The 26948-nt window shown below is 45.2% G+C and overlaps 1 protein-coding gene across 2 annotated transcripts in view; it reads right to left on the bottom strand.

The window, feature by feature from the left end:
* Positions 1-26948, bottom strand: part of RPH3A (rabphilin 3A) — a 105988-nt gene that overhangs the window by 41382 nt on the left and 37658 nt on the right. The window contains exons 4-5 of one of the 2 annotated variants that reach the window (XM_037816807.1): positions 19958-19969; positions 10836-10982 (exon numbers count right to left, since the gene is read on the bottom strand). In XM_037816807.1, coding sequence (XP_037672735.1) covers positions 10836-10982; positions 19958-19969 — 159 coding nt within the window. The remainder of the gene's footprint in view (positions 1-10835; positions 10983-19957; positions 19970-26948) is intronic. The other variant, XM_037816808.1, reaches the window with a different exon arrangement.

Here is a 26948-nt window from a genome sequence, read left to right as displayed (position 1 = left end):
TGTGAGTTTGGTTTTGGAACACACTCACCTTCATTGTGTGCACTGGACAAAAAAAATCAGGAAGGGACACACTAAAGCGTTCACAGAGATTTTTCGTCATGTGGTGGGATGAAGAGTAACTTTCATTCGCTTCTTCTAATGCTCCTGCCAGTGTCCCCACATTAAGAGCCCAATGATCTGGACTCCACATTTTCTTAACCTTCTACAGTTAACCTGTATTACCTTAATATTAGAGAAGTTATATTTTTGAAGATCGAGAACACTCGAGGCCAGGAGTTAAAAGATGTGGGGTTTCTTTTTAGGTTCTAATGAATTGGAATGGCTAGCAGTAAATACCTGAAACTATCAAACCACAACCCAGAACCCTTGTATGTTGAAGAGGATTGCATAAAAATGTAGCTTATGAGGGGTGACAATGTGATTGGGAAAGCCATATGGACCACACTCCCCTTTGTCCAGTGTATGGATGGATGAGTAGAAAAATGGGGGCAAAAAAAAAAAAAAAAAAAGGCACCCAGTGTTCTTTTTTACTTGAATTGTTCTTTTTCACTTTAATTTTAATTCTTATTATTTTTGTGTGTGTGGTAATGAAAATGTTCAAAAATTAATTTTGGTGATGAACACACAACTATATAATGGTACTGTGAACAACTGAATGTATGCTTTGTATGACTGCATGGTATGTGAATATATCTCAATAAAATTGAATTAAAAAAAAAGAAAGATATGGGGTTGACTCCTACCTCTTACCAGGTCTACGACCCTGAGAAACCATTGTTCTCTGGGTCCCCTTTTCCAGACTGTAAAACGAGGGAAAGTTAGTTGAGATACCCTCTAGCTTCCCCAGTGGGCACCGTTCAGGGATTCTCTGATTCTGGTGCTGAAATACCAAGATCTCCCCTTCTGCTTTGGCCCGAAGGGACCCTGAACAACAAAGAGAACACCCATCCCTGTGGCTGGCAGGCCTGGTTTTGTTTGCCTGTCAAATGTCTCCATCCCTCTTTGCCATATTAAGTGCCCAATTAGCTGGATAGTAAGTGGCTGTCACTCTGTAGATATGTTTTCACATGCCTGATAAACTTTACGACTACTCCTCACACTTGGCATCCAGAACACATCCATCACCAGGGTTATGCTTATGGGGCGCCGCTGGTTCCTTGGTGAGGTCAGGTGGGCACCTCCCATTTCGTAGGAAGCTCCCCAAAGCACCGGAATGGGGCACCTCTCCTCCTCTGGACACCAAGGGATGACCTCTCAAGGTGGTGGGAAGTGGCTGTCATTGGGCAAATATTTATGGAGCACCTACTATGTATCACATAGACACCGAGGACTGAATGACAGACAAAGCAGATGAGATCTCTGCCCTAACCAAGCTGAGCAACTAGTGAGGGATTCAGACATTATAATCATAATTACATTCCTGAGAAGACTTGAAGGGTAAGTTGGGTAGCTATGGGAACTCATAATAGAGACACATGACTAGTTAGGAAGGCTTCTCAGGGGAAGGACCATTGGGCTAAGATCTGAATGATAAAGAGAAGTCGACCTGGCAAAGAGGGAGAGGAAGGGCACTGCATGGATGAAGAACTTGAGGGACAGTCGGCGTGGCTGGTGAGATGAATGGAGGGGACAAGGCTGGAGGGGTGGGTGTGGGGCCACACCATGCAGGGTCTTTAGTTTAAGAGTGACAGCATGAAAGGGTTTTCAGCAAAGGAGACTCAAGCCTTTCCCCATTTTGAGAGGACACATGGACACGTGAATGGAGCCCTTGTGAAGCTCAGAGCAGTCAGAGTTTCAGATGCAGCAATTCCAGGCAGAGAGGAGAATTCATTTCCTGGCCTTTTCCAGCTCCTAGAGGCTGCCCACATTCCTTGGCTCATGGCCCCTTCCTTCATCTTCAAAGCCAGCAGCGTAGCATCTTCCAGGCTCTCTGTGACTCAACCCCCTGCCTTGCCTCCTTTTTATAGGAACCCTCATCTCCCCACCTCAAGGCCATGCACTTAACTATATTGCAAAGTCTCTTTGGCATGTAAGGTCACATAGTCACAGGTGCCAGGGATTAGGACACGGACATCTTGGGGGGGCATTATTCTGCCCCCCACAACCACATTCATGCCCCATCTGCCACCCAGTTGTGTTTCCACCTGACTCGGGTCTGGAGCGGCTGTCAGCCCTCCCTTCCAGGGCAAGGCTAGGCAATTCCTCCCTGGCTGCCTGCAGATGTCAGACAAGCCAAGCTTTTGACTCTGCAAGGTTCCAGCCACCTTCTCCGTGTGCTTAGGCTCAACCCCAGGGAACTGTGGACTCCCTGTACACATGCGTGCACACACACACATGCGTGCACACACACAGATTTGGAATTTTAAAAATAGGAGGCAGTCCTAATGCCGGGGTCAGGGTGTCATTTCTGGATGAGGTTGCCTGGGTGTGTTTCTGGGTTTTGCCACTTCCTAGCTCTGTGACCCCAAGAAAGTTACTTAACATTTCTGAGCCTCACTGTTTCAATCTATAAATTAGGGAAAACAAAGTCCTAGCCTCCTAGGATTGTTGCAAAGATAAACTAAGATAGTATTGGTAAAATTCCTGGAACATTCCAACTAGTTAGTGGTTGCTGCTAATTTTTTTCTCCTGGAAATCTGTGACTTTTATAACTCCCTGTACTGACATTTTTCTGTACCTAACCAGGGTGCTATCACCTGGCTGTGAAATCGATCTTTCTAAAGCTTTGGAGGGAGGTGCAATGACTAAGAATTTATAGAGCTCATGTGCCCATCTCTAAATATGCACAGACAGACACATGTACACATGTAAGAATGCACAGGCCCATGGGACAAGTGCAGAGGCACAAGTCCACACACACGTGAGCACATACATATGCAAACTTAGGATCAGGCAGGAACACGGCTGCACACACCTTGCTCTTGTGGAGAGCCCAGCCCCAGCTGGCTGCCTTCTACAAACAAGGATATAAGCCAAGAGGATGGACAGTCACTTGCTTTGTTAAGCTCACTAGAGAAAGTCCAAACTGGCCCTAGAAACATAGAGGCAACCGCTTTTGAGCTTTCAAACCAGTCTTGCTACAGCATCTTGATGAATGTTGAAGAGAAGGCTGATAAACGCAAAACTGCACCAGGTCGGTTTCACGTGCCTGCCTCAGAGCCCAAGGAAGACCCCTGGACTGCCAAGGTTGGGGGGTTTGTGCGCCAATCCCTGAATCAGCGGGGAAATGGCTAAAAGCCGGGGTTCCACCCAATGAAAGAATGGGACTGGAGCAGCTGCCTTTAGAAGCAGCCATTGACTATGATTACACAACATTCATAAAAAACCCAGTGAAGCAGGAGAGTGGAGGCTGCGTTGTCTGTCTGTCTGGGTCGGTCTGTTTCTCTCTCTCTCTCTCTCTCTCACACACACACACACACACACACACACACATATCACCAATTCAACCTAACTGCCAAGGGGGGGGTGGTTTACTGTTGAGTTTATTAAACTTGGTGCCTGCTAAAGCCAAGACTGGACCATCTGCTGTGAATGGGGAGTGTCTGCTCTGACGGGGCCGGGCCTGAGGGTCTCAGGACCGGGGTCTCCCAGGTGCCTGTCCCTGAGTGACTCAGCTGCTCCGTCAGGAAGCCGAGGGGCTTGTCTTGGGCTGTGTGCATTTCAGACCCATTAATTCTCCCTCATGCTCATTACTGTCACCACCCAGGGAGCCACAGATCCTAATCTCTTGCCTTGATGAATCGGTGAAAGGGATTCCTGCCTGAGCCTAGGGACTTGGGGATGGTCCCCCCCTCTCAGAGTTGGGGAGCCGAGACAGAGAGACAGCTAGTGGGCTTCGGTGGCCGGGTGCAGGTGCTGGGTGATTATAAAACCAGCAATAGTAATAGATGCTGCTTATGAGCACTTACTACACAGGTGCTGTGTTAACCTGCGAGGTCAATTCTATTTTTCACTCCCACTGTACAAATGGGGAAACTGAGGCACACAGAGGGGAAGTCCCTTGCCCAAGAGCACACAGCCTGTGAGTGGCAGAGATCGCTGGAAGCCAGGTCCAGCCGCCCAGATGCTGTTACTCCCCGTAGAGGCAGGAAGTCTCTGTTTCACTGTGGCTCTTTATAACATCTCTGCCTGCTCTTCCCCACCTTAGGAAACAGAGTTGAGAATGAGGTGCTGAGGCCTGTAGGGGATAAGGATGACTGTAGTGGAGAGGGACAAACCATCCCCTTGATGGATGAGGTATGGGAGACTGTACCGATTAACCAGATGCACATTTGAAGCATCCGGTCAATTACTGATTGCCCTCAATGCCTGAAATCAGTTGTCATTTGCCTTCCCCATCTGCACTCCCAAAAGACAAAGGGGGAAAGTGGAAAACAGATTTGAATTCAAAGCCTGCTTTGGTCACACGAAGGCTGTGTGCTGTGGGCAAGTGTCTTAGCCATTCTGAGCTTCAGTTCCCTCAGCTAGAAAGCAGAGCTAACAGTTTCTCTCGTAGTGAGGACATTACAGGAATAATGAAATGTAGCATATTTGACAGTTCCTAGGCACAGTGCTTGGCAATAAATGTTTGTCTCTAAGGAGCAGCAGATAAAGGTGATCTTGGTTCCACTGCTTATTAACTGTGACCCTTGGCAAGATGCTTAACCTCTCTGTGCCAGGTTTCCTCATCTGTAAAATGGGAATGATAGTAATTGGACATCTTCCATAGGATGGTTGTGAGGACTGCATGAAGGACTTTACCTGAAGCTGTGAGTAGAGTGCTGGCCCGTGGCTCTTTATAAAAGTGGACCACTGTTATTATCTTCTTAGAAGTTGATTTTGGCTGCAGGAAAATTCTGTCTGCTTCTTCTCCCCTTTGTGAATTACCCAACAATAGGGCTAGAGCAATGGTTCTCAACAGGAGGCAATGTTGCCTTCCAGGGGACACTTGACAATGTCTGGAGACATTTTTGGTCGGGACGACTGGGGGTGGGGTGGTATTACCACAGGCTTCTAGTAGTGAGTAGAGCCCAGAAACGCTGCCAAACACCCTACTAGGTACAGGACAGCCCCCCACAACAAAGAATTATCTGTCCCTAAACGTCAATAGTGCTGTGGTCGAGAAGCCCTGGGCTGGGGGAACTTGGAGACCACCTTGACTAATTTTATGGGTGTCCCCGTTTTATAGATAAGGCCAGGGAAGGCTGTGAGGCTGAAGTGACTCAATGAGAGGCTTCCTCAGTTTGGTCCCTGGCTGATTCACTCAACATGTATTTTCTGGCTCTGTCTTTTATGGGCTAATTAAACTGTTAAGAAAACTTCCATTCTCATCTTGTACGAACAGATTCATGCAGTATTAAGGCTGAACGGACATTAGAAAACAGTGGTCCAACCCCTGGGAAAACTGAGGTTCTATACTGTAGTCCTTAACATCGTGGGGGTGGATTCAGAGTCTCCCCCAAATCTGATGAAAGCTATGAAGATTTTTTTCTTAAGAAAAAAAGCACCAAGAAAGATGGATAAATATGCTTATAATGACAGGATGCCCCCATAACCTGAGTCCCATCCACAGAACGCCTAGGACTCCAGGCATAAAAAAAAAAAAACCCAAAATAAAATACCCTTTTTCAGAAAGAGGAGAGCATAAGGGACCTGACTTCTGTCACCTTGTCCACCCATAGGTGGATGCCTACCTAATTGGATGCAGCAAGTTCCCAGCATTGTTATTCACTTTTCTCTCTGTCCCCAGTTTGGAAAAATTCTGTGCCAAAAAGATGGGGCATGTTGGGGCCAGGATGATGAAGTGATGGGAACACAACTGATTCTGCCAACAACAGGTCTCCTGCACCTTTCTGATGTCCTCTTCCATCACAGCATCTGGACACCAGGGTTAATGACAAGTCCCAATTACTTTTTTGGGCCCATCTGTTGAGGGGAGCTGACCTCGAATAGAAGCCACCCAGCTGCCTGTCCCTTTGCAGACAGGATATACGAGCAAATGCCTTTGAGATGGCCTCAGGGAGCTGAGGCGCTGGACAGAAGGGAATGCAGTGTGGATGCAGGGGACCTACCGATGGAAAAAAACCAATGCAAATACAAACTTCCCCAGGCAAATGTTTAATTCCAGACAATACAGGATAAAACTCCTGAGACACCCCGTGTGGATTTCTGTCCATTTCTCAAAGACTCCTGTCATGCCCAGGAGAAGCACTCAGTAGCCATGTTTGTGTAACACAGCCTGGCACCTTTGGGCACTGCTGATTGGACAAGGGGCGGGCACTGAGTGCAAGCTTGGCCAATCGGAATCCCTTCCCTGGGATTTTGGAATGAGGACTAAAAGGAGTAATAAAAATTGGGGAGTAGTAGTGTGGATATATTTTCTGACCTGTGGGATGGGAGGGAGAATGTTTCTGAAGCTAGACTGTGTTCCCACCCTCAGATTCCTTGAGACATCTCTGATTCCTTATATTAAATTCCTCCCTCTTTTTTTTTTTACTTAGGGTGATAGACTCTCAAAGGTGGTCCCCATCATGACTTTCCTCATTGTGCATGCACGTGTCCCTCTTCCCACTGGGAGATGGGATCCATTTATCCTCCCCAAAAGAATATGGCAGAAGCAAAACCCTGCCATTTCCAGACCTAGCTTCGAAGGGGCCTGGCAGCTTCCACCTTTGATCTCTTGGGATCCAACTAACCCATAAAGAAGTTTAGGGCAAACTACTGAATAAGGAAAGATCTCCTGGAGAGAGAGAGGCCACATGGAGAGCATCAAGACATCAGTCATGGAAGTGACACTTTCTTGGACTTTCCATCCCAGCTACCAGTTGATGGCAGCTGAGCAACCCCCACCAACAGTGTGTGGAGCAGAAAAACTGCCCAGCTGAGCCCTGCTTGAATTCTTAACCCAAAGAATCATGGAAAAAAAAAATGCCGCTGTTGCTTTAAACCACGGGTTTTGGGTAGTTTGTCACACAGCAATAGATAAGTGAAACAACCTAGCTGGAATTGGTTTCCTTTCTTGCAGCCAGGGTGTCTTAAGTAATCTAGAAAGTCTGCAGCAGTCAAGGCATGCAAAAATCAACCCTGAGATGCCATTTAGTGCTTGAATAAGGAATGGAGGTAGGGGGATGAGGCTTATAATGATTTTCCCTTTTAGCCATAGTCCCTCCACCCAGGAGGCGAAAGAGAGCTGAGGGCTGAGTAGGAAGTGAAGGTTATAGGCAGAAGCAAAGGGGCTCCCGGGAGAGAACCAGTTTTGCTCTGCTGCCTGGCCTGGGGCTCCCTGGAGCTCCCTGAGGCAGATAACTCTAGCAAAACTGCCCCAGGCAGTGAGTGCCTCCTGGATGGCCTGAGGGCTATTTTTACCATAGGAGATGCTGGGAGCCATGGCAGGATGGAGAGCTGCTTCTGGCAGCTTTGGAGGCACAGACAGGCCACTAAGAGCTGGAAAGAATCACTGGGGCAGCACTGAAGGGATTCCAGCTTCCAGCTTGCAACATGTACCTTCCAAACCTGGATATCACTTGCAGGTTCTGCAGAGCCTAGGATTTTGGGGGAAAGGCCTTCAGGAGACACACACCTGCATAGTTTAGAAAATCAGCCAGACTAGGAAGTGCCTCTTGGCTCTATGTTACCTTAGGCAAGTGACCTAGCCTCTTTGAGCCTCAGTTTCCCCACCTGCAAAATGGGGATGATCATAGCACCTCTTTCCTAGGGTTGAGAGGAGCAGATAATGAGGTAATCCATAGGAAGTTTGTAGGTGAGGTACTTGGCAAACAGTAAGTGTCCAGTGAAATGTCTCCATTATGATGGTGATTTGTCATGCTTATTCCAATGATTTCACACCTATCCAAGATTGCTTGTACTCAGGATTAGAAAAGGAAATTCAGCATTACAGAGCTGGTGTCTGGACCTGGAATGGGACATGGATACATCTGCAATTTTAACACAGCCTCTCTTTTGTGCTGAGAGGCACAGCTAACAATGCAGAGTGGGGTTCTCCCCCAGACACCCCCAAATACTGTAGTCTGAGCAGGAAGGATCCTGAGGCTTGGACCGACTTGCCTTATTGGTGGTAGGCGAAACTAAGGTGCCAAAGGCTCATGAAGCGGCAACCTCGGTTTCCAAAGTGGGAGCCCCAGATGGCACCCCATCCTCAGCCTCGCTCCATGCCTGATATTTCACTTCCCTTTCATCTGACTGTATTCTGATCCCTTCCCAGGAAAGCGTGGGTAGAACAGGAATCAGGGCAGGTGTGAGCTTATGAAACACAAGCAGCACTGGGTTTGCCTCTGGCAATGCTACCAGCGAAGGCTGGTTGTTGGAAGGGTGCAGTGACACAGTCACGGTGGAATCCTCTGGGACCGTCCTCCCCAGTCTGGGAAGCCTGGCAGAAAACACGTCATCTCAGGCAGGGTACATTCTGTCACCAAGGGCTTGCCCCAAGCTTCCCTGGAAGCCTCTCGAATCTCCTTCAGGAAAAGTCAGGGGCTAATGGAATTCTAGGGCTTGCCAAACAGGAATCCTGAGGCATAATGCTAGCACAGAGGTCTTGGCCAATGTCAAAACTTGAGTTTCTTCAGCAAACTCATCATTAAATAATTTGCTGCCATTTATTGAGCATTTTCTCTGGGCCAGGCACTAGGATAATCCTTTGCATGTTAATTAAACAGTCATTGAGAAGTATGTGTTAATGTTATTCATGCTTTGCAGAACGGGAAACCGAGGCACCGGGAGGTAAAATGGCTTAGCTAAGGTCACACAGGTAGTGAGTGGCAGAACTGGAATTTGAACACTGGCCTGTCTTTGGGGCCCCAGATCTCAACCATTATGCAATTCTGCCAGTGTTACCAGGTTAGTCTAGGGAACATGGCAGGATGTGGAGTACAAGGCAGGGACCCCATTTACCCTGGTGCAGGACATTCCAGCTGGGAGAGGTCCAGGCCACAGGGACCCCCTTAGCTTTATCCCTAGCAGCTGCCCAGTAGCCACGTTTGCAAAACATGGCCTGGCACCCCTGGTCATAGCTCACTGGATGAGGGACAGCACCTGACATGAGCCAGCCAATCAGAGTGCTCTCCCTGGGAATTTGGACCTTGGACTACAAGACTCTAAACTCTCCAGGCTCCTGGCAACAGGAGATGGAGAAAGGAAGCTGCATGGGGAGGGGGCAGTCACTATTCACTCATTCACTCAAATATTTTACTGCTAGACCCTGGGGTGACAGTAGTGAACAAAACAGGCAAAAAGCCCTGCCTCTGAGAAACCTATAACCTAGTGGGGAGAGACATAGAGTAATCAAATAAACATGAAAAATATTAAATATGCTAGCTGGTGGCAAGTGCTATGCAGGAAAGAAATGTGTGGGGGGTTCTTGCTTCCAAAAGCCAAGCATTAACCTTTAAAATTCATCCCCCTTCCTCCAGCAAGGCTGAGATCCAATGTTGGCTGTGTGAAGTGAACACACACACACACACACACACACACACACACACACACAGACACACACTCACACAACCTCCCAGCCTGGAGAACTCCACTCCTGATATAACCAAATCTGAAGCCTATATGCAAGCCCCTCAGGACACCTCCCGTGGCAACTGTCCTAGGAAGCTGTCAGAGGGTGGAGCAAGAAGCTGGCATGGCGTGTGGCATGTATTTGTCATTTGTCAACAGCACCCTGATCATCCCTGCCTTCCCTGAGTGAAATGATCTGCAGAGGCTCAATTCAAAGGCACCCACTTCCTCCCTATCCAGGGCGTTTTCCATCTAGGAACTTCATTAACCCGCAGCTGAGCATGTGGGTAGGGAGATAAGCGGCCACGTCTGGGCCTAAATCCTTTGTCTGCAGGTGGCAAAGGCAAAGGTGGCAAAGGAGGGCCCTGGGGATGTAGGTGGGGTCCCAGCACCCCTCCCATTTCTGGTTTGAGAGCTCAGGCCTGGGGGCCTACCCATTCACCTCCCGCCTCCTAGCAGCCTCTCTGCAGGAGGAGCTCCTTCCGCCCAGTCCGAGAGCTCCCCATACACACACGCTCTCCTTTCCTGCTCCCCTCTCTCCCTCTCCCACTCTGATGATCACCCACACTTTTCCCCTCTCCCCACTTCTCAAGCCCACCCATACACTGCTCGCTTTCTCTCCAGCAATGTCCTTGCTTGTAGATTTCATCCCTCTCTTACATCACCCTCCACATCCTTCTTATATCTGTTGCTTCTCCCCCATACATGTTTTCATTATCTTTGCCCTGTGAATCCCACTTTTTTCCTGCTTCCTACCATTTATGAAACACTTAGTATTGCCAGAGCCAGGAATGGTGCATGCATCATCTTGCGTAATCCTTCCAGCAACCCTGGGGGATGATTACCATTCTTATCCCCATTCGGCCACTGAGGAAACTGGCTCAGAGATGGGAAGGAACATGCCTGAGATCCACGGTGGATCTCTCAGAGTCCGGAACCCACTGGGGTAACCTCTGCCACTCCATCACATGCTGACTGCCTCTGGTGATCGGACTGTCCAACACTTGCCTCTGATGACAGTCTCCTACTTCCTTATCAGAAGACCCCTCCTGCCTCCCCTTTAACCACCTCCAGCCAGGAAGCCCCCTTCCCAGCCAGCAACCAGCCCACTTTCCTCTCTCTTGCCTTTTTTCTTCTTCTAGATCCCCCCACCTCCTGCGACAAGGATTCCAGTCCTGCCTGGGCAGGTGGCCTGGCCTGGCCAGATACGACCGACAAACCCCAAAGGTAGCCCTGCCCCACCCCAGCACCCCACAGAGCAGCCTCCTGGGAAGGGGCCCTGGGATCTTGCCCTCAGGCCTCCCCAGCTCTTGGGGTGGATGAGACATGTCAGGCCTTACCCGATTCGCTCCTGCTCCATCTCTTCCATTTTCTCAGCTCGTGCAATCACCCTGTTGATGATTTCCTTCTCCTCATCTGTCAGCTCTTCCTGCTTCCTCTGCCTGTCGGGCTGGCCGCTGGGGCCAATGGACCAGCCTGCCTGGAGCCTGAAAGGTCATTTGGGAAGACATAAAGCTGGTTGGAAAACCGGCAGGCAAGCGAGTCATGGTTAGTGTGTGGACCCTGGATTCTGGTCTCACTTCCAATTCCTGCTGGGAAGATCTCCGAGTGGGAGACTGGGGGAAAGACTCAAGTCTCTTAGAACCTCATGTGGTGGCTTGAAGCTGTACGGACCCCAGAAAAGTATGTTCTTAAATCTAATCCATTACTGAAATCCATTCACCGCATGTAGGACATTTTGATGAGGCCACTTCAGTTAAGGTGTGACCCACCTCATTCAGGATGGGTCTTAATCCTCTTACTGGAGCCCTTTATAAATAGGATGAATAAAGAGGGAGAGGGGGAAAGCCACTGAAGCAAGAAGCTGAAAGCAACAAAACCTGGAAGGGAAGGGAGAGACCAGCAGACGCTGCCATGTACCTTGCCATGTGGCAGAGGAGCCAAGGATCACCGGCAGTCAGTCTTCGGGAAGAAAGCATTGCTGTGATCCCTTGATCTGGACATACTCACAGCCTCAAACTGTAAGCTAGCAAATTTCCATTGCTTAAAGCCAGCCCATTTCATGGTATCTGCTTTCAGCAGCCCAGGAAACGGAAATACCTCCCAGAGAGGGTCCTGATGAGCTTGTTTTTATTCGGTACTTAGCACATGGTGGACCCTCTGTAAGTGGTATCTGTAGGAAGCTCACGACCTGGAGAAAAGATTCCAGAACAGCAGGATTCTACAGCTGGAGTAGAAACAGCTCTGGGTGGGTGTCTGATGCCCTTAGTCCCAGGTCGACTCCAGTCCCTGCCTGGCACAAAGACATTGGGTTTGGGTCACACAATCTTTATCTTAGAAATTTAGAGTAGTTGCTGACCAGGTTTATAAAAATCTCTTAATTTCACATAAACATCCACATTTACATCCTTAAAGGCTCCCATAGCATTCTGAGTTCCAGCCTCTGCACCTCTTGCCTTTATAAAAGTATAACATACAATTTCCCCTTTTAACTACATTCAAATCTATAATTTAGTGCTGTTAATTACACTCACAATGTTGTGCTATCATCACCACCATCCATTGCCAAAACTTTTCCATCACTCCATTTTTGTTTTAGAGCAAACACTGACATAGCATCTAATGTGTACCCACATTACCCCATTAAATCCTTCCACCAGCCCTACAAGGAAGGGACTGTTATGATTCCCATTTTACTGGTGAGGAGACTGAAGCATGGAGAAATTAGATCACTTGCCCAGGATCACATGGCTGGGAAGTGGCAGAGGCGGAATTCTGACCTGGGGGTCTGCACATGTGGCCTCCACAATTCGTGGGGACTTGAACAGCTGCCTTGCGAGGCCCCAACTAGTGTGCAGAGGATCAGGGGATGCTGGATGGAGAGCTAGTCTGTGCTCTATGGCAACTCACCATCCCTGCACTCATCACCTGCTCTAGGCCGGAGGGCACCGAGGTACATCATCCATGGGCAGAAGGCAAGGCTACACACCACTAGAAATCCTTATCCCTGTTATAAAAACAAAACCAGGAGCCAACGAATCCTCAGGAGCCAGAACCAAATTAGCTGCCAGCTTCTATTCCTTCTAGTCCTCTAATCACGTTGGCAGGCATGAAATTGCCTTTTGATTCTCCGAGCTGGAAATGAAAGGTCCCATCTTCCTCCTGCCTCCCATATCCCTCTGCCAACCCCCACCTTAGCTGTTTTGCTCTGAAAAGCAGAGAAGGAAGAGTTTAGAAGGAAAAGGAGAACATATCTTGGGGCAAGTCTTGTAGGGAGAAAGGGAAGGAGGTGTGGCCTAGGGAAATTCTGGTAGAAACAACCTGCCTTCCCAGGGCCTGGCCTTGGAATGTTTGTCTCTAGGCAGGAACGGATGCTAACTGTGCTCAAGCCTCCCCTCCCCCTTGCTCAAAACCCTTCAATGGCTTCTCCTTGACTTACAATTAAACCCCGTCTTCTCGCCTGTTCTACAAAGGCCCCTTATCTGCCTCTCTGCCCCCATGGTCTCCTCGCTCCCTCTTGTCACTGTGCTCCAACCACACAGGCCTTCCTGCCCTCTCTCTCCAACACCCAAGCCTAGTTTCTGCCTCAGGTCCTTTGCACTTGCTGTTGCCCCTGGATCTTCCCAGTGCTGGCTCCCTCTCCTCAACTCAGTCCAGGAGCAAATGCCAATTCTCAGAGAGGCTTTCCTTGATCTTTCCATTCCCTCAGGTTTACTTCCTTCACTAGCTGAAATAATCTTGTTTTCTTGTTTCTTGCCTCTCTTCCACTACCAGGATGTATATTACCGGAGGGCAGGGACCTTGTCTGGGTCTGGTTCACTGTTGCATACACAGTATTTAGAACCGTGCCTGGCAAAGAGGAAACACACACAAAGAGCTTTTGAATAACATGGTCCCTGGTGCGGAGAAGGGATGTTAAACATCTATGTATAAGTGTGACCTGTGGGGACACTGAAACAAAGGATGTTACTTAATCTGGACCAGGTTGCACTCCATGAGGAAGTAACATCTAGGTTGAGACTCTGAAGAGGATTTCCTGGGATGCTGGGGCAGCCTATCTGCAGAGGCACCTCCCAAGGCCCTGGGTAGAGTCCTAGGAATGATTTATAAAAGCAAGATACTTTTTCACATCTTCTTTCTTGAAGGGGACCACCCAAATTATATAAGCTTCAGGGCCCACAGAGCCAGAGCTGCCCCCTGAAAGGTAAGCTGGAGTCGGCACGGGGAAGGTAGAGGAAGAGACTGTTTCTGGTCTTTGCAAGGACCGATGGCCAGAATCCACCTTCTGGCCATGTGAGTGGCCCCCCTGGCTCCCACCGAGCCTTCAGATGACGGTCATCCCAGCTGACATACACCTACACCTGTGTGAGAAACCCTGTGCCAGGACCACCCAGAAGGCCACCCTCCAATTCCTGCTAACAAAAACTGAAAGATAATAAATGGTTATTGTTGGTTTAAGCCACTAAGTCTGGGGTGATTGTTCTGCAGCATTAGATCCAGGAAAAATCCTGGAAGACGCAGAGATGGCACAAAGCCCTGCCGACAGCATCTGTATTCATTTCCTTTTGTTGCATTAAAAATGACTAAAAATTTAGCAACCTAAAACAACACATATTTTGTATCTCACAGTTTTTCTGTGGGTCAGGAGCCCAGACATCTCTTGACTAAGTCCTTGGCTCAGTGTCTTAAAGGGCAGAAATGAGTCATTTGCCAAGCTGCATTCTCATCTGGAGGCTTGACGGGGGAAGACTCTGCTTCCAAGCAAATGCAGGTTGCTGGCAGAACTCACTTCCCTTGCAGCTGTATGACTGACGGCCCCAGCGCTGGCTGTTGGCTGAGGCCACTCTCTGCTCCTAGAGACTGTCTGCAGTTCCTAGCTAGGCAGGCTTCTCCAGCATGATCATGTGGGCTGTTTATTCCATCAAGCCACCAAGGAGAATCTCTAGCTTGAGTCTCCAAAGATAGAGTCTTCTGTTATGTACTATAGACATGGGAGTGACATTCCTTCACCTCTGCCATCTTCTACAGCCTAGGAGCAAGCCACAGGGCCTGCCCACACTCAAGTGTGAACACCAGGAGACGGAAGTCACGGGAGGGGAGCACCTTAGAGTCTGTCACAGCTTTCCCAGAAGCTGTTCTTCCAGCCCTGCTTGAATACTCCCTGCGACGGAGGCCTCACTCTCCCTAAGAAGTCTGAGCTGTTGTTAAATGGTTCTGTTAGAAAGGTCTTCCTTAGGGTGGGTTAATATCCCTCAGCCTGATATATTTCCTCACTATGTTTAAAAGATACAGTGTACTCCACATAATGAAGACCCCCATCATTCCTAAAGAGCAGACATACTCATGGAAGGATCCTTAGTCATAACCTGAGTCAGCCATCTCCCTGGATCCCTTTGGTTTTCCATAGAAATGGATGTCCCAACTGCCCTTCTCCTTCCTTCCTTCTTCCTCATTTTTTTTCCTTGATTGCTTTTCTGATCCCCCTCAACTGATTTCCTGCCTCTATACAGCAGCTCAGTAACCAAAACTGAACATGGGTGAGTCCCAGCGCCCAGAGCAGACTGCCCCAAGGACGTGTTCCTGCAGCTCATAGTCTGGTGATGGACATGGTCACCCCGGGCCACACTCAAGCCAATGCCTCCACCCCACCGCCCAGCTCACTGGGGTCACTGTGCATAGGACACACGTGCTACTGGACAGGCACGGCTCCAGAAACAGAAGCAGGTGTTTCCAAGGGGATGGGGGTCCCCAAGAGTGACTGCCTGGGATACTTGCCTCCATCTGCAGATGAGCAGAAGGCCTGCCGGAGGCTGCCGGCATCTCTCCAAACCCTTCCCCCGTCCTCGGCTCCCAAACGTGCGGTTGACAAACAGCTCATCCAATGTTTGAAAATGTCATGGATTGGTCGCAGTGGGGACTCACAAGCCTCCTGTGGATTTTCATGTCTTAATTCCAAAAGCAAACAGAGGGAAACGAGATGCAAGATCCGATTCCCAAACCAAAGCCTTTGCTCTCAGGGGAGAGAATGGACCTACCTACACTGCCCCTGAGCTGGGAGCAATGCAAGAATGGAAACCCAAGAACCTCTTCTTGTCAAGGGCTTCTGGGCACACAATTCCAGTGCCATGTCCTTAAAGCCAGAGTCCAGTGTTTGGATCTTGTTAAAAACCAAAGCCAGAGAGCAAAGTATTGCTTTCTTTGGACAAGTTACTTGGGGTATTGTTTCCAGTACAGAAAATAAAAATAATAAAGGGCCTACTGTGCACCAGCCTGAGCTCTCCTTGACTTGGCTGAGTTAATGATTGGAATCCTGGGTCTGCACTGATTAGAGGGGCACTGGGGACCTACCCCTCTCTGAACATCAGTTTCCACATCTAAGTGGGAATAATAATAGGATCTACGTCACAGGGCCTAGAGTTAATGACTGTTTCTTTCTAGGCCCCTTTAAGTGTACCCTGACCCTCAGGGCCTAAGTCTCAGTTTACTGAGGGACACTGACCAGCTGAGACAGGTCAGGGTGCATGGGGCTGGCGTGTCTTCACTCCTGCTCACATACTGAGGGCAGTGCTTCCTGGAGAAAGGAACACTGCAGGGCACTGGCAGCCTTGTCTCCAAGATCTCCTAAGCCATGTTTTCCAAGCTGCGCCATGCAGATCCCTGGAGGATCTCAGAGAGCTGCAGGGGAGTGAGCCTCGGAGGGACAGAGTGGGCAGGCAAACAGGTCCTCCAGCCTCACTGCAGCAGAGCGGCAACGCCAGATCACCCAATTCTAGCAGAGAAGGACCAGCAAAGAAAATAAAGAGAGAAAAATATTTGAGAGAATTTCATATTTTCTATTTCAATAAAAGCATAAAATGTGGCTTTTTGCAATGACATCACCCTTTGCCCTTTGCCATGTGGCTTTGAAATTCCTCTTGTCAAAGAGTCAGAGTCCCTTTCCCTACCCCTTGGAAATAGCCTGGACTGGTGACTTGCTTTGGCCAATAAAATGCAGAGAAAGCAATGTTATGCCAACTCTGGGACTAGGCCTCCAAAGGCCTCATGTGTTTCTGCTTACTCTCTTACATCTCTGTCATCACCGTGAGCACGCACCCAGGAAAGCTTGTTGGAGGATGAGAGACTTGTGGTATGAAGAAAATCCTTCCAGCCAAGCCCATCCCAGATCAGGCCAACCCTTAGATGCCTGCGTGAGCCCAGCCAGATTAGCAGAGCCCTCAGCCAAGCCCAGAATCCTGAGAATAAATAATTGTGGATCCAAGCCATTGAGCTTTAAGACGGTTTGTTACACAGCAAAAGCTAACTGATACAGTATCCACCAAGGCAAAAGATGGGATGCTCGTTTGACTTACCTACACTTATTTTAAAATACATTTGCATGACATTTACTATGATATTTTGAATGCTCTCAGCTACTAAAAGTCTTTAACAAGCTCTACTCTTATCTGTCATATATACTTAACTTCTTCATAAAACTTTATTCAAATAAAGAGTTTTACTGCTAACCAAAAAAAAGGCCAATGATTACTGCAGTTGACCCCCTCATTTTCCAGCTGCCTGGGGTTCAGAAGAGGGAAGGGAATTGCCAAGAAATGTGTGGGAGAGAGTATGGACAGGGACTGGAGAAACTGGCCGTCTAGGCACATCTCTTCGCTACCTGAATGTACCTGCCCAGGTATATCTGGAGAGAGTCAGAAGGAGCCCCCTCATGAAAGGCCAGCATCACAGAGGTCTCCAGGACAAAAGCAACTAGTCCCAACTCCAGGTACAAGCCCTTCACAGATATTTCTCCCTAAAAACTGCAAAGCACAGACTTCCACCTCCTTCCTGCCTCCCAGACTGATTCTTTGTTTCATGAACTCAATAGTCACATAATAAATACCCCACCAGATGTCTCTACTAATATATTGTAACTCCCAAAAGGAGTGGGATGATGGAAGTGCTGTCAGGGCATGGAGGCTTTGAAGCATTAAACAGCAGTGGGGTGCAGAAAATTAATCCTTTTCTTTTCCTTTCTTCCCCTCCCATGCCCCACTTTCCCCAGGATACCAGTATTGGCAGGTGTCAGCAGGAAGTCTCTTCACAGCCCAGTGAATGGGATTTCAATGAATCCTGAAGGAAAGGATGGGGAAGGAGGGAGCAGCCACACATGCCCAGTTGGTGTAAAGACCCTTTGGGGTGAAATTTATCCCAACCAGCTTGTTAACCTTTTCAGCCACAGAGAATTCTACCAGTTCTTCCAAAATTCCATGTTCTTGCTCATACTTGGACTTTGCACACACTGTTCCCCCTACTTGGGACCCCCCATGTCTCTTTCTCATCTCACTCTTCCTTCATCTGGTCTCCGCTTATACATCACTTCTTCCAGGAAGCCTTCCCAGCATGGCCCCCCAGTCTGGGCTGGATGCCCCTCTGTGTGCTGCCACAGCCGATTGTGAGTCTACTATGATATCTCCTAACGCACTAGAGTTTATTTGTTGGTGACTGGCTGTTTATTTATTTGTAGACCCCAATCAGCACATGCTCTCCTGGTTTCCCACCCCCCCTCACACTGTGGCTCTCCCTGTAACCCTGGTGGTTAGCACTGTGCTTAGAACACAGGTAGGCATTTAGTAAATATCTTTTAATAAAGGAAGAAATAAAGAAAGGATGGAACAAGGGAAGGAGGATTGACATACATTCTATCTTTCAACCTGCAGCACCCGGGAAGCCTCTAAGCGCCTTGGCACCCTCTGGAGGCATGAACTGCTCTCTTGTGATGTTCATATGTTAATCTGACAATGCCCCGGTGTCTCTCCTTGGCTTGTCTGAATAATATACTCACGACATTCATGAAAAGCAGGTACTGCCTGGCCAGGGTCTAACCAGCCTACAACGGAGATTGTGGAGTATCCCAATGGTCTTTAGCAGTCAGCTTGTTCAAGCTCCCATTTGACAGATGGAGAAGTGGAGGCACAGAACATGGAGAAGAATTTCCCCAAGTTGCTGGTGGTTTAAAGCTGCAAAACCCTAGAAAAATATGTTCTGAAACCTAATCCAGTCCTGTGGGTGTGAACCCATTTAGGCAGGACCTTTTGATGAGGCTACTTCAGTAAAGATGTGGCCACCTCAATCAGGATGGGTCTTAATCCTATTATTGGAGTCCTTTATAAGAGAATGAAATTCAGATAAAGAGGAGAGAAAGGCACCGAGGGAGCAGCCAGAAGCTGAACATCAAGAGAACCTGGGGCAGAAGGGAGAGACCATGAGACACCATGTGACAAGCTAAGGACAAAGGCTTGTCGGAGGCTGGCTTCAGAATGCCACACTCTTCAGGGAGAAAGCACGCCTTGATGATGCCTCTAATTGGGCTTTCTTTTAACCTCAAAACCATGAGCTAATAAATTCCCATTGTGCAAACTAACCCACCGCATGGTATTTGCTTGAGCAGCCTAGGAAACTAAAACCGTGTTTCTCAGCATTAAGTAAAAGATTTAGATGGTTCTGGGTCTGACAATGCAGTCATTTGGGCCCCAAACTGAACCAATTATGAAAGTGCTATATATATTAACATGAGGGTAAGGGAAGGCTGTGAGTCACACCTCACCTGACTTCACCCGGTGCTGTACAGTTTCCAAAGCTTTCCTGTGCATCACATTTGATCCTACAACCACCCTGTAAGGAAGGATGTGATAACCCATTTTATGAAAGAGAGAGCCAGGACTCAAGGAGGTGACGGGCTGTGCCCCAGGCCACATGCCAGTGGGCAAGAGAACAGGACCCAGACCTGGGCCTTTGGATGCCAGGCCCAGTGTCCTTCCTGTAGTTCTGCGAGACCCTCCCTATCGTGGGGAGGCCACAAAGGACTTTCCATAGTTTCTGACACTGTGCAAACAATTGTAGACCCGTCGGCTTTGCAGCTTGGCTGATCATTTATTGGACCCAGCATCCAATCTGTCATGCATATTTAGGAAATGAATCCAATTAAAAACACAGAAGTTATGAGCAAAGATGGGGTCTCTGAGTCAAAGGCATTTCACTGGGGCATCAGGATGACCTGCAGTGAGGTGACAGAGACTGTGTGTACAGCTCATAACATCCTGAAGTTCTGTTCTGTTCATCATCATCTTTTATCAATGACAGCAGTTATTTGAGTTAACATTTTCTTTATCTAAGCAGAGTGCTGCAGAAACAGGGGCATGGCGTGGTCAATACACTTACTGAAATCCCACAAATTACTAATAAGGATTAAATTGAGAGCTGCCCTAAGGAACATTTGCCATCCTTTTATCAAGGTTTTTTTTTTTTTTTTAATTTCATAATAGTTTCTTTGAGATGAATGTGTTTTCAATAACTTGGACATTTTTTTGACATGCAAATTTTGCTAATTCTTTTTTAACCCACTCTCTTTAGGGACAAGCTACCTTGATCAGAAAAGAGATAAAATGCAGTTTGTAGAGAAATAAAAGTGTCATAAAATACTCACTGTTCTTTATCACTGAAGGTAGGCAAAGAAAGGGGAGAAAGAAAAAAATGAATAAAGTTAGGAAAAAAAGCTTGTAATACTGCCAACACTGTATGCAATGATCACACAGTTCAAACCAAGACCTACTTCCATTTTTTTTTCCATCCATTACTCTCTCACTTCAACACATCTGAAACACGGCTGTTTCAATGTAAGGTTATCAAATCCAAAGCTTTAAGAAAATTGATCTATCAGGTCAACATATTGATTATCTGAGTTGATCATTTATGTATCTGAATAATGATTTTGGCAATGGAGATAAATCACTTAATAACCCCAGGCCACCATTATTCTTGGTTTCCATTGTTTTGGACGCTGGGATTTGGACCACAGGGACGTAGAGGAACAAGCCCTGAATGGTAATTGGAGCATCCCAAAGTAGCACTTCTGCTTCTCAAAACCGGGGCACTAAGTTCTTCCATTTCAGAAAGGAGACTGGCCTCTCCATTTGCCAGGTATGTGACCATGGGCAGGTCATGTCCTCTTTCTGTCCCTCGAATTCCACCTCCCATCTCTGAGACTCTGCCTCAAGGATTTGAAATCTATCTGAAAGTATCAACTGTCAGAGCCCAGCATTGCCCACCCTCTACCCCCATCCCCCACTGCCCGAACCAGGCAAGAAGCAGGTGCATTCACTTCTTTCACATCCCTCATGGCTGGTTTCAAATATGATTGTTAGATTCAAGGAGGGTGAGAGAGGAAGACATTTGAAAATCACAAAAGCATTAAGTGTATCCGAGTAGCCAGCAGTTAATTAAGACCAGATTTCTTAATTTACTGGAGAAAGGCATCAGAAGTGTCTGCATTAGCACACTGCCACTGCAGCAGATGAGGTCGCATGTGTGATGACTATAATTCACCCATTAGCATCTATTGGAAAATAATTTTAATATCCAAAGAAAGTGCAACAGCAATCAAGCCAGCCCTGATGCATTCAGAATGCTGACATGTTTCACAGGAGCCCAGGAGCACTTTAATGAAACGGCGTCCAGACTATTTGAATAATTTTAATTTAATTGTAAGGCAAATTGTTTGGCTTCACATCTACTAAAGTAAACTCTGATGGATGGGATTTTAATTAACTGGCATTTCTTAAATAAAATAAATATTTTACCCTATCCACCCTTCAGGCAACTATTTATCTTACAGAGACTCTCTGGCTGATGGAATATTCTCTGCAAAATAAATCTGGCTTCAAAAAGATATCATGGGAAGGGCTTTGGAAACAAAAATTTCCCCTTGAAAAGAAACCCACAGAGTTCAATAGTGTCTTCAAAACTGTAAACTCATACAACTAGAGGATATTTTAGGTAGAAGTAATAGACAGGGGACTTTTGCTTCAGAGAATATGGGTAGACTAGATATCCAGAAAGGCCCTTTACCAATATATAATAAAGTCCTAGAGAAATTAAAACAAACATTTTTAAATGATGCTTTGGAGTTGCTAGAAAGTAAGGGAACTCTCCAAGATTGCCCACTCTTTCAAAAGAAGCAAAAAAACAAAAAAACAAAAAACAAAAAAAAAAAACACAAAAAAAACAACAATACAATGGATGTCATCAAAACAAAAGAACAAAAACGTTTGTTTTTCAAAAGACTATTATGATGAATGTACAACTATGATATTGTCAGCCACTGAATGTATATTTTGGATGGATATATGGTATATGAATATATCTCAATAAAATTACATTAAAAAATAAAAGACTGCTATAAGAAATAAAAGCCAAGCCATAGACTGGCAGAAAATATTTGCAAAATGTCTATCCAACAAAGAACTTATACTAGTGGCATATTAAAAAAAAAATAAAAACAACAACTTGTAAAGCCTAATAACAAGAAGATAGATGACCTGATTTAAAAATGGGCAAATGACTTGAACAGATACTTCACCAAAATGGCAAAAAGTATATGAGAGGATGCTCACTGTCATTAGTCATTAGCAAAATACAAATTAAAACCACAGTGAGATATCATTACACACACACTGAAATGGATGAAACTAAAAGGCCTGATCATACCAAGTGTTGGTGAGGTTGTGGAGAAACTGGAACCTTCATACACTTCAGGTGGAAATTTACAATGGTACAATCAGTTTGGAAAACTGTTTGGCAGTTTCTTAAAAAGTTAAACATCATCAAGCGCACAACTAAGCCATTCCACTAACAGTTATTTACCCAAGAGAAATGAGAGCCTAGTCCATACAAACTTTTATTTGAAATAACTAAAAACTGGAAACAACCCAAATGTCCATCAACAAATGAATGGATAAACAAAGTATGCTACATCCACATGGTGAAATACTATTCAGTGATAAAAAGGAACTATTGATGTGAAAAACAATATGGGCAGATTTTAAAATAATCGTGCTGAGTGAAAGAAGCCAGATTCCATACCCCTAAAAAAAGAGAACATAGTGTATGATTCCATTTACATAAAATTCTAGAAAATGTGAACTAATCTGTAGTTACAGAAAGAAGATCAGTGGTTACCTAGAGGAAGGGACAGGGAGGGACAGTTAGGAGAGACTGCAGAGGGGCATGAGGAAACTTTTGAAACTGGTGGAGATGTTCATTATCTTGACAGTTGTGATGGTTTCATGGGTATATACAAATGTTAAAATTTGGTCAGACTGTATACTGTAAATGTAGGCTGTTGAATATACATTACTTGTACCTTCTTAAAAATTACTTTATAAAAAAAGAAAAGAGAGCTCAGTGAGCTGAGTACAGAACAGGGAGCTGTGAACAGTAAGCTAATGCAAAGATCAGCACTACGTTCCAGCGGCTGGCCCTGAGCTCCTAAGGAGGTGGGGAGGCTGAATCTGAGACCCGCCACACTGAGCCAGGACCTTCAAAGGGAGCTAAACTGATCCTCCCTGTGTTCAGGTTTGCTAATGCTGCCATTATGCAATAACACCAGAAGTGGAATGGCTTTTACAAAGGGGGTTTATTTGGTTACAAAGTTACAGTCTTAAGGCCAAGTGTCCAAGGTAAGGCATCAACAATAGGGTACCTTCACTGGGGAAAGGTCAATGGCATCCGGAAAACCTCTGTTAGCTGGGAAGGCACGTGGCTGGCGTCTACTTGCTCCCAGGTTGCAAAATGGCATTCTCTAGAATGTCAGCTTTCAATGGCCATCTTCAAAATGTCTCTGCTGGCTACAGCAAGCATTTGGGCCTGTGTGGCTCTTTTTAAAGTACTCCAGTAACCAACCAAGATCCACGCTGAATGGGTGGAGCCACACTTCCATGGAAAATATCTAATCAGAGTTATCACCTACAGTTGGATGGGTCACATTTCCATGGAAACAACCTAATCCAAAGATTCCAACCTAATCAACACTAATGCATTGGCCCCCACAAGACTGCATCAGAGAACATGGCTTTTTCTGGGGGACATAATATATCCAAACTGGCACACCCTGAGTAGCATATCTGAATCCCAGTGGGAGCAAATGCAAATTTCCTCCTAAGAAAAATATCCCCAACGTAAGTTCCCACAGCTTGAGCTCACAATAAAAAAATTACCAAGCATTCAAAGAAGCAATTTATTATGAGTGAAAATCTGCAGAAACAATGAATAACACACTTAGATTGTCAAGGACTTCTGGCAGTGGAGTGTTGGTGAGCGTTAACAAACAACTCTACGGAAAAAGCCCCACATAGCTGATTTCAAGCCACCAACATAGTATCAGGAATGTAGAGTTGGGGAGAAATGTGCAATAGCTGTATTTAGTACTCTATATAGTATATAGTATTTCCACCAAATAGGTACATAGAAGTAAATCACCTAAAGAACACAGAATAATAAAATATCGTGAAATCATTAGGAAGTGATGACTTTTATATATTTGTTACCTCTGTGTTTAATGCACTTTAATTGTAAGCTTACATAACTAATTTTTAATAATGTCTGTGTTTAATAACTTGCTCACAAAATTACTGAAAATTTAACATCAGCTCTCGTGAGCCAGTATGGACCAGCTCCAGCACACCATTGATTCAGGGATAAGAATTACTGGATAAAGAATATGAAACTACTGCATGTGACATGCTTAAAGAAATAAAATATGGATTAAAAATTGAGCAAGAAGCAAGATACCTCAATAATTGGTAAGGAAGATATAAAAAAAGAATGAAAAAGAATTTTTAGAAATGAAAAATGTAACTCTTAAAATAAAAAATACAATGAGGTACCTTAATGCCAAATGAATAGGTCTGATGATAGACTATGACCAGAATGACAGATGTGAAGAAATTATCCAAAATGCAGTAGAGAAACAAAGAGATCTAAAAAATTAAGGAGAGGATAAGTGACATGGAAGACCTAATATACATCTATGCCAGTTTGCCCAACAAAAAGCCACGATCTTTAATCCAATCTTGTACAATATTGGGATTAGGTTGTTTCCATGGTGATGTGACTCACCCAACTGTAGGTGAAACTTTTGATTAGGTTATTTCCAGGGAGGCATGGCCCCGCCCATTCAGCATGGGTCTTGATTAGTTCACTGGAGTCCTTCAAAAACTCAGGCACAGACCCAGATGCTTGCTGGCTTAGCTCAGAGATGCTTAGAGTTGTGGACCCTGATGCTGGCTGATGCTTAGACATTTTGGAGAACACCATTTTGAAATACAACCTGGGAGCAAGCAGACACCAGCCATGTGCCTTCCCAGCTAACAGAGGTTTTCCGGACACCATTGGTCTTTCTCTAGTGAAGGTATACTCATGATTATGCCTGGTTTGACACTTTCATGGCCTTAAGACTGTAACTTTGAAACCAAATAAACCCCTTTTATAAAATCCAATCCATTTCTGGCATTTTGCATAATGGCAGTATTAGCAAACAGGAACAACATCTAATTCAATTCCAGATGGGGAAAATAGGGAGAATTGAGGAAAAGGGAATAGTTGAAAAGATAATACTGAGAATTTTCTTGAACTATTGAAAAACATGAATCCACATTTTCAGGAAGCACAAGTACTGAGTTAAAAAAAACAATAACAAATCCACACTTAAACACATTGTAGTGAAACTACAGAACATCAAAAAGATTTTAAAGCTGGACAGAGGGAAAATACAGATCACCTATAAAGGAAGATGCACATAACAGGCACCTGAGACCAAAGTTTACCTAGAGTAGTGCGCTCTTCAAGAACAAGAAATAAACAGGTGTTTTCAGATAAACAAAATCAGAGAGAGTTTACCAACAACAGAAGGCCACAAAATGAAAGGTTGTAGTTCAGGAAGAAGGAAAGTCATCCCAGGTGGAAGGTCTAAGATGAGGGAAGATTTGAACATTGAACAAAGAAATTAGAAAACAGATAGGTAAAAATAAACAAGCACTATTGCCTCTATAAAAGAATAATGTCTAGTGTGTGGGATTGAGTGGGAAGAATAGACTAAAATACTAGAGAAGAAGTGCCGTTAGAGTGTTCTGTACAGCTTCTGTTATTCTGGAAGGGGAAGTTAAGTCAGTGATTAACTTTTAGACTTGTTTTGTTATGATGTTATATTTTATGGATATCCATTAAAATAATAGGAATAGAAGATGACTTCCAAACTAATAAACGGAAAAACAGAATTTTAAAAAATTCAGAACTTAATAAAAAGAAAGGGAGAAAGACCAAAAAAAAACACAGAAAAAGATAAGACATAATAAGATAGCAGAAAAGTTCAACTACATAAGGGATTGCTGAACTACAGCTCACAGAACAAATATGGTGTGCCACCTGCTTCTGTAAATAAAGTTTTATTAGAACACAGCTATGCTCACTCATTTACATATTACCAGGGCCGCGTTCCCACTACAGGAGTGCAAGTTGAATAAGTGAATAGCACAAGACCATCTAATCTGCAAAGCCAGAAATATCTACTATTTGGCTCTTTACAGGAAATGTTTGCGAACCCCTGACAACTACAGTAAATGTAAATGGGTTAAACACATTAGGTAAAAGATAAAAATTGTCAAACTGGATTAAATGACAACAACAAAATGAAACAAAATCCAGCTTTATATTGTTTATATAGTCTTTTACCTAAAATATAAGAGCACTGACAGTTTGAAAGTCAAAGGATGGAAAAATACCAGCCAAAAAAAGCTGGTAACATCAGACAAAATTGGGTTTAGGACAAAAAGTAATCATGATTAGAGATAAAGAGGGACACTGCATAGTAATAAATGGATCAACTCTTCAAGACTATCTACCAGTTCTAAGTCAGTGCCTAATAAGATAGCCTAAACTACATAAACAACAGGGAGAAACTGACAAATCTACCATCATTGAAGGAGATTTTAACACACTCCTTGCAAGCAGACAAAAGAAATAATAAATGTAAATGTTTCATAGACACAATTAATAAGCTTGTCTTGGTATGAATGATCTTGCAAACAATAATTAGAGAATACACATCTTTCTCATGTACCCATGGAACTTCTAAAAGACTGCAGATACCCTAGGCCATAAACCAAATCTTAACATATTTCAAAGAATCAGTATCACACAGATTATGTTCTCTGACCACAGTGTGATTAAGTTAGAGATCAGTAAAAAAACTAATAATAAATTAAAAAGCCTCAAACATTTGGAAATTTTAAAACATACCTCTGAATAACTCTTGGGTTAAAGAAGAAATCATAAGGGCAATTTTAAGTACATAGAACTGAGAAATAATGAAAACGCTACATAATGAAGACTGAGCCCTGGGAGGCCCCAATACAGAGCTGGAATTTAATAACATTATTTCTTTTTAATCATATTTATTTTTAGTTATGTTTGTTCATGAAGACCATAAACTGATCTACTTACATTGTGACCTAAAATTTCCTTGTTGAATAAAAGTGTTTATGTTTTTTAAGTGAGTCGATTTAATAAAAACAATAATGTTTCAGAGATAACGTAAAAATTGTGAAGGTGGTGCTCAGATGACCAAGGTTAGAGAAACTCTG

The sequence above is a fragment of the Choloepus didactylus genome, chromosome 23 (genome assembly GCF_015220235.1).
Source record: "Choloepus didactylus isolate mChoDid1 chromosome 23, mChoDid1.pri, whole genome shotgun sequence".
Lineage (NCBI taxonomy): Eukaryota > Metazoa > Chordata > Mammalia > Pilosa > Megalonychidae > Choloepus > Choloepus didactylus.
Note: the sequence above shows the minus strand (reverse complement) of the source record. Positions and strands in the feature narration are given on the sequence as shown.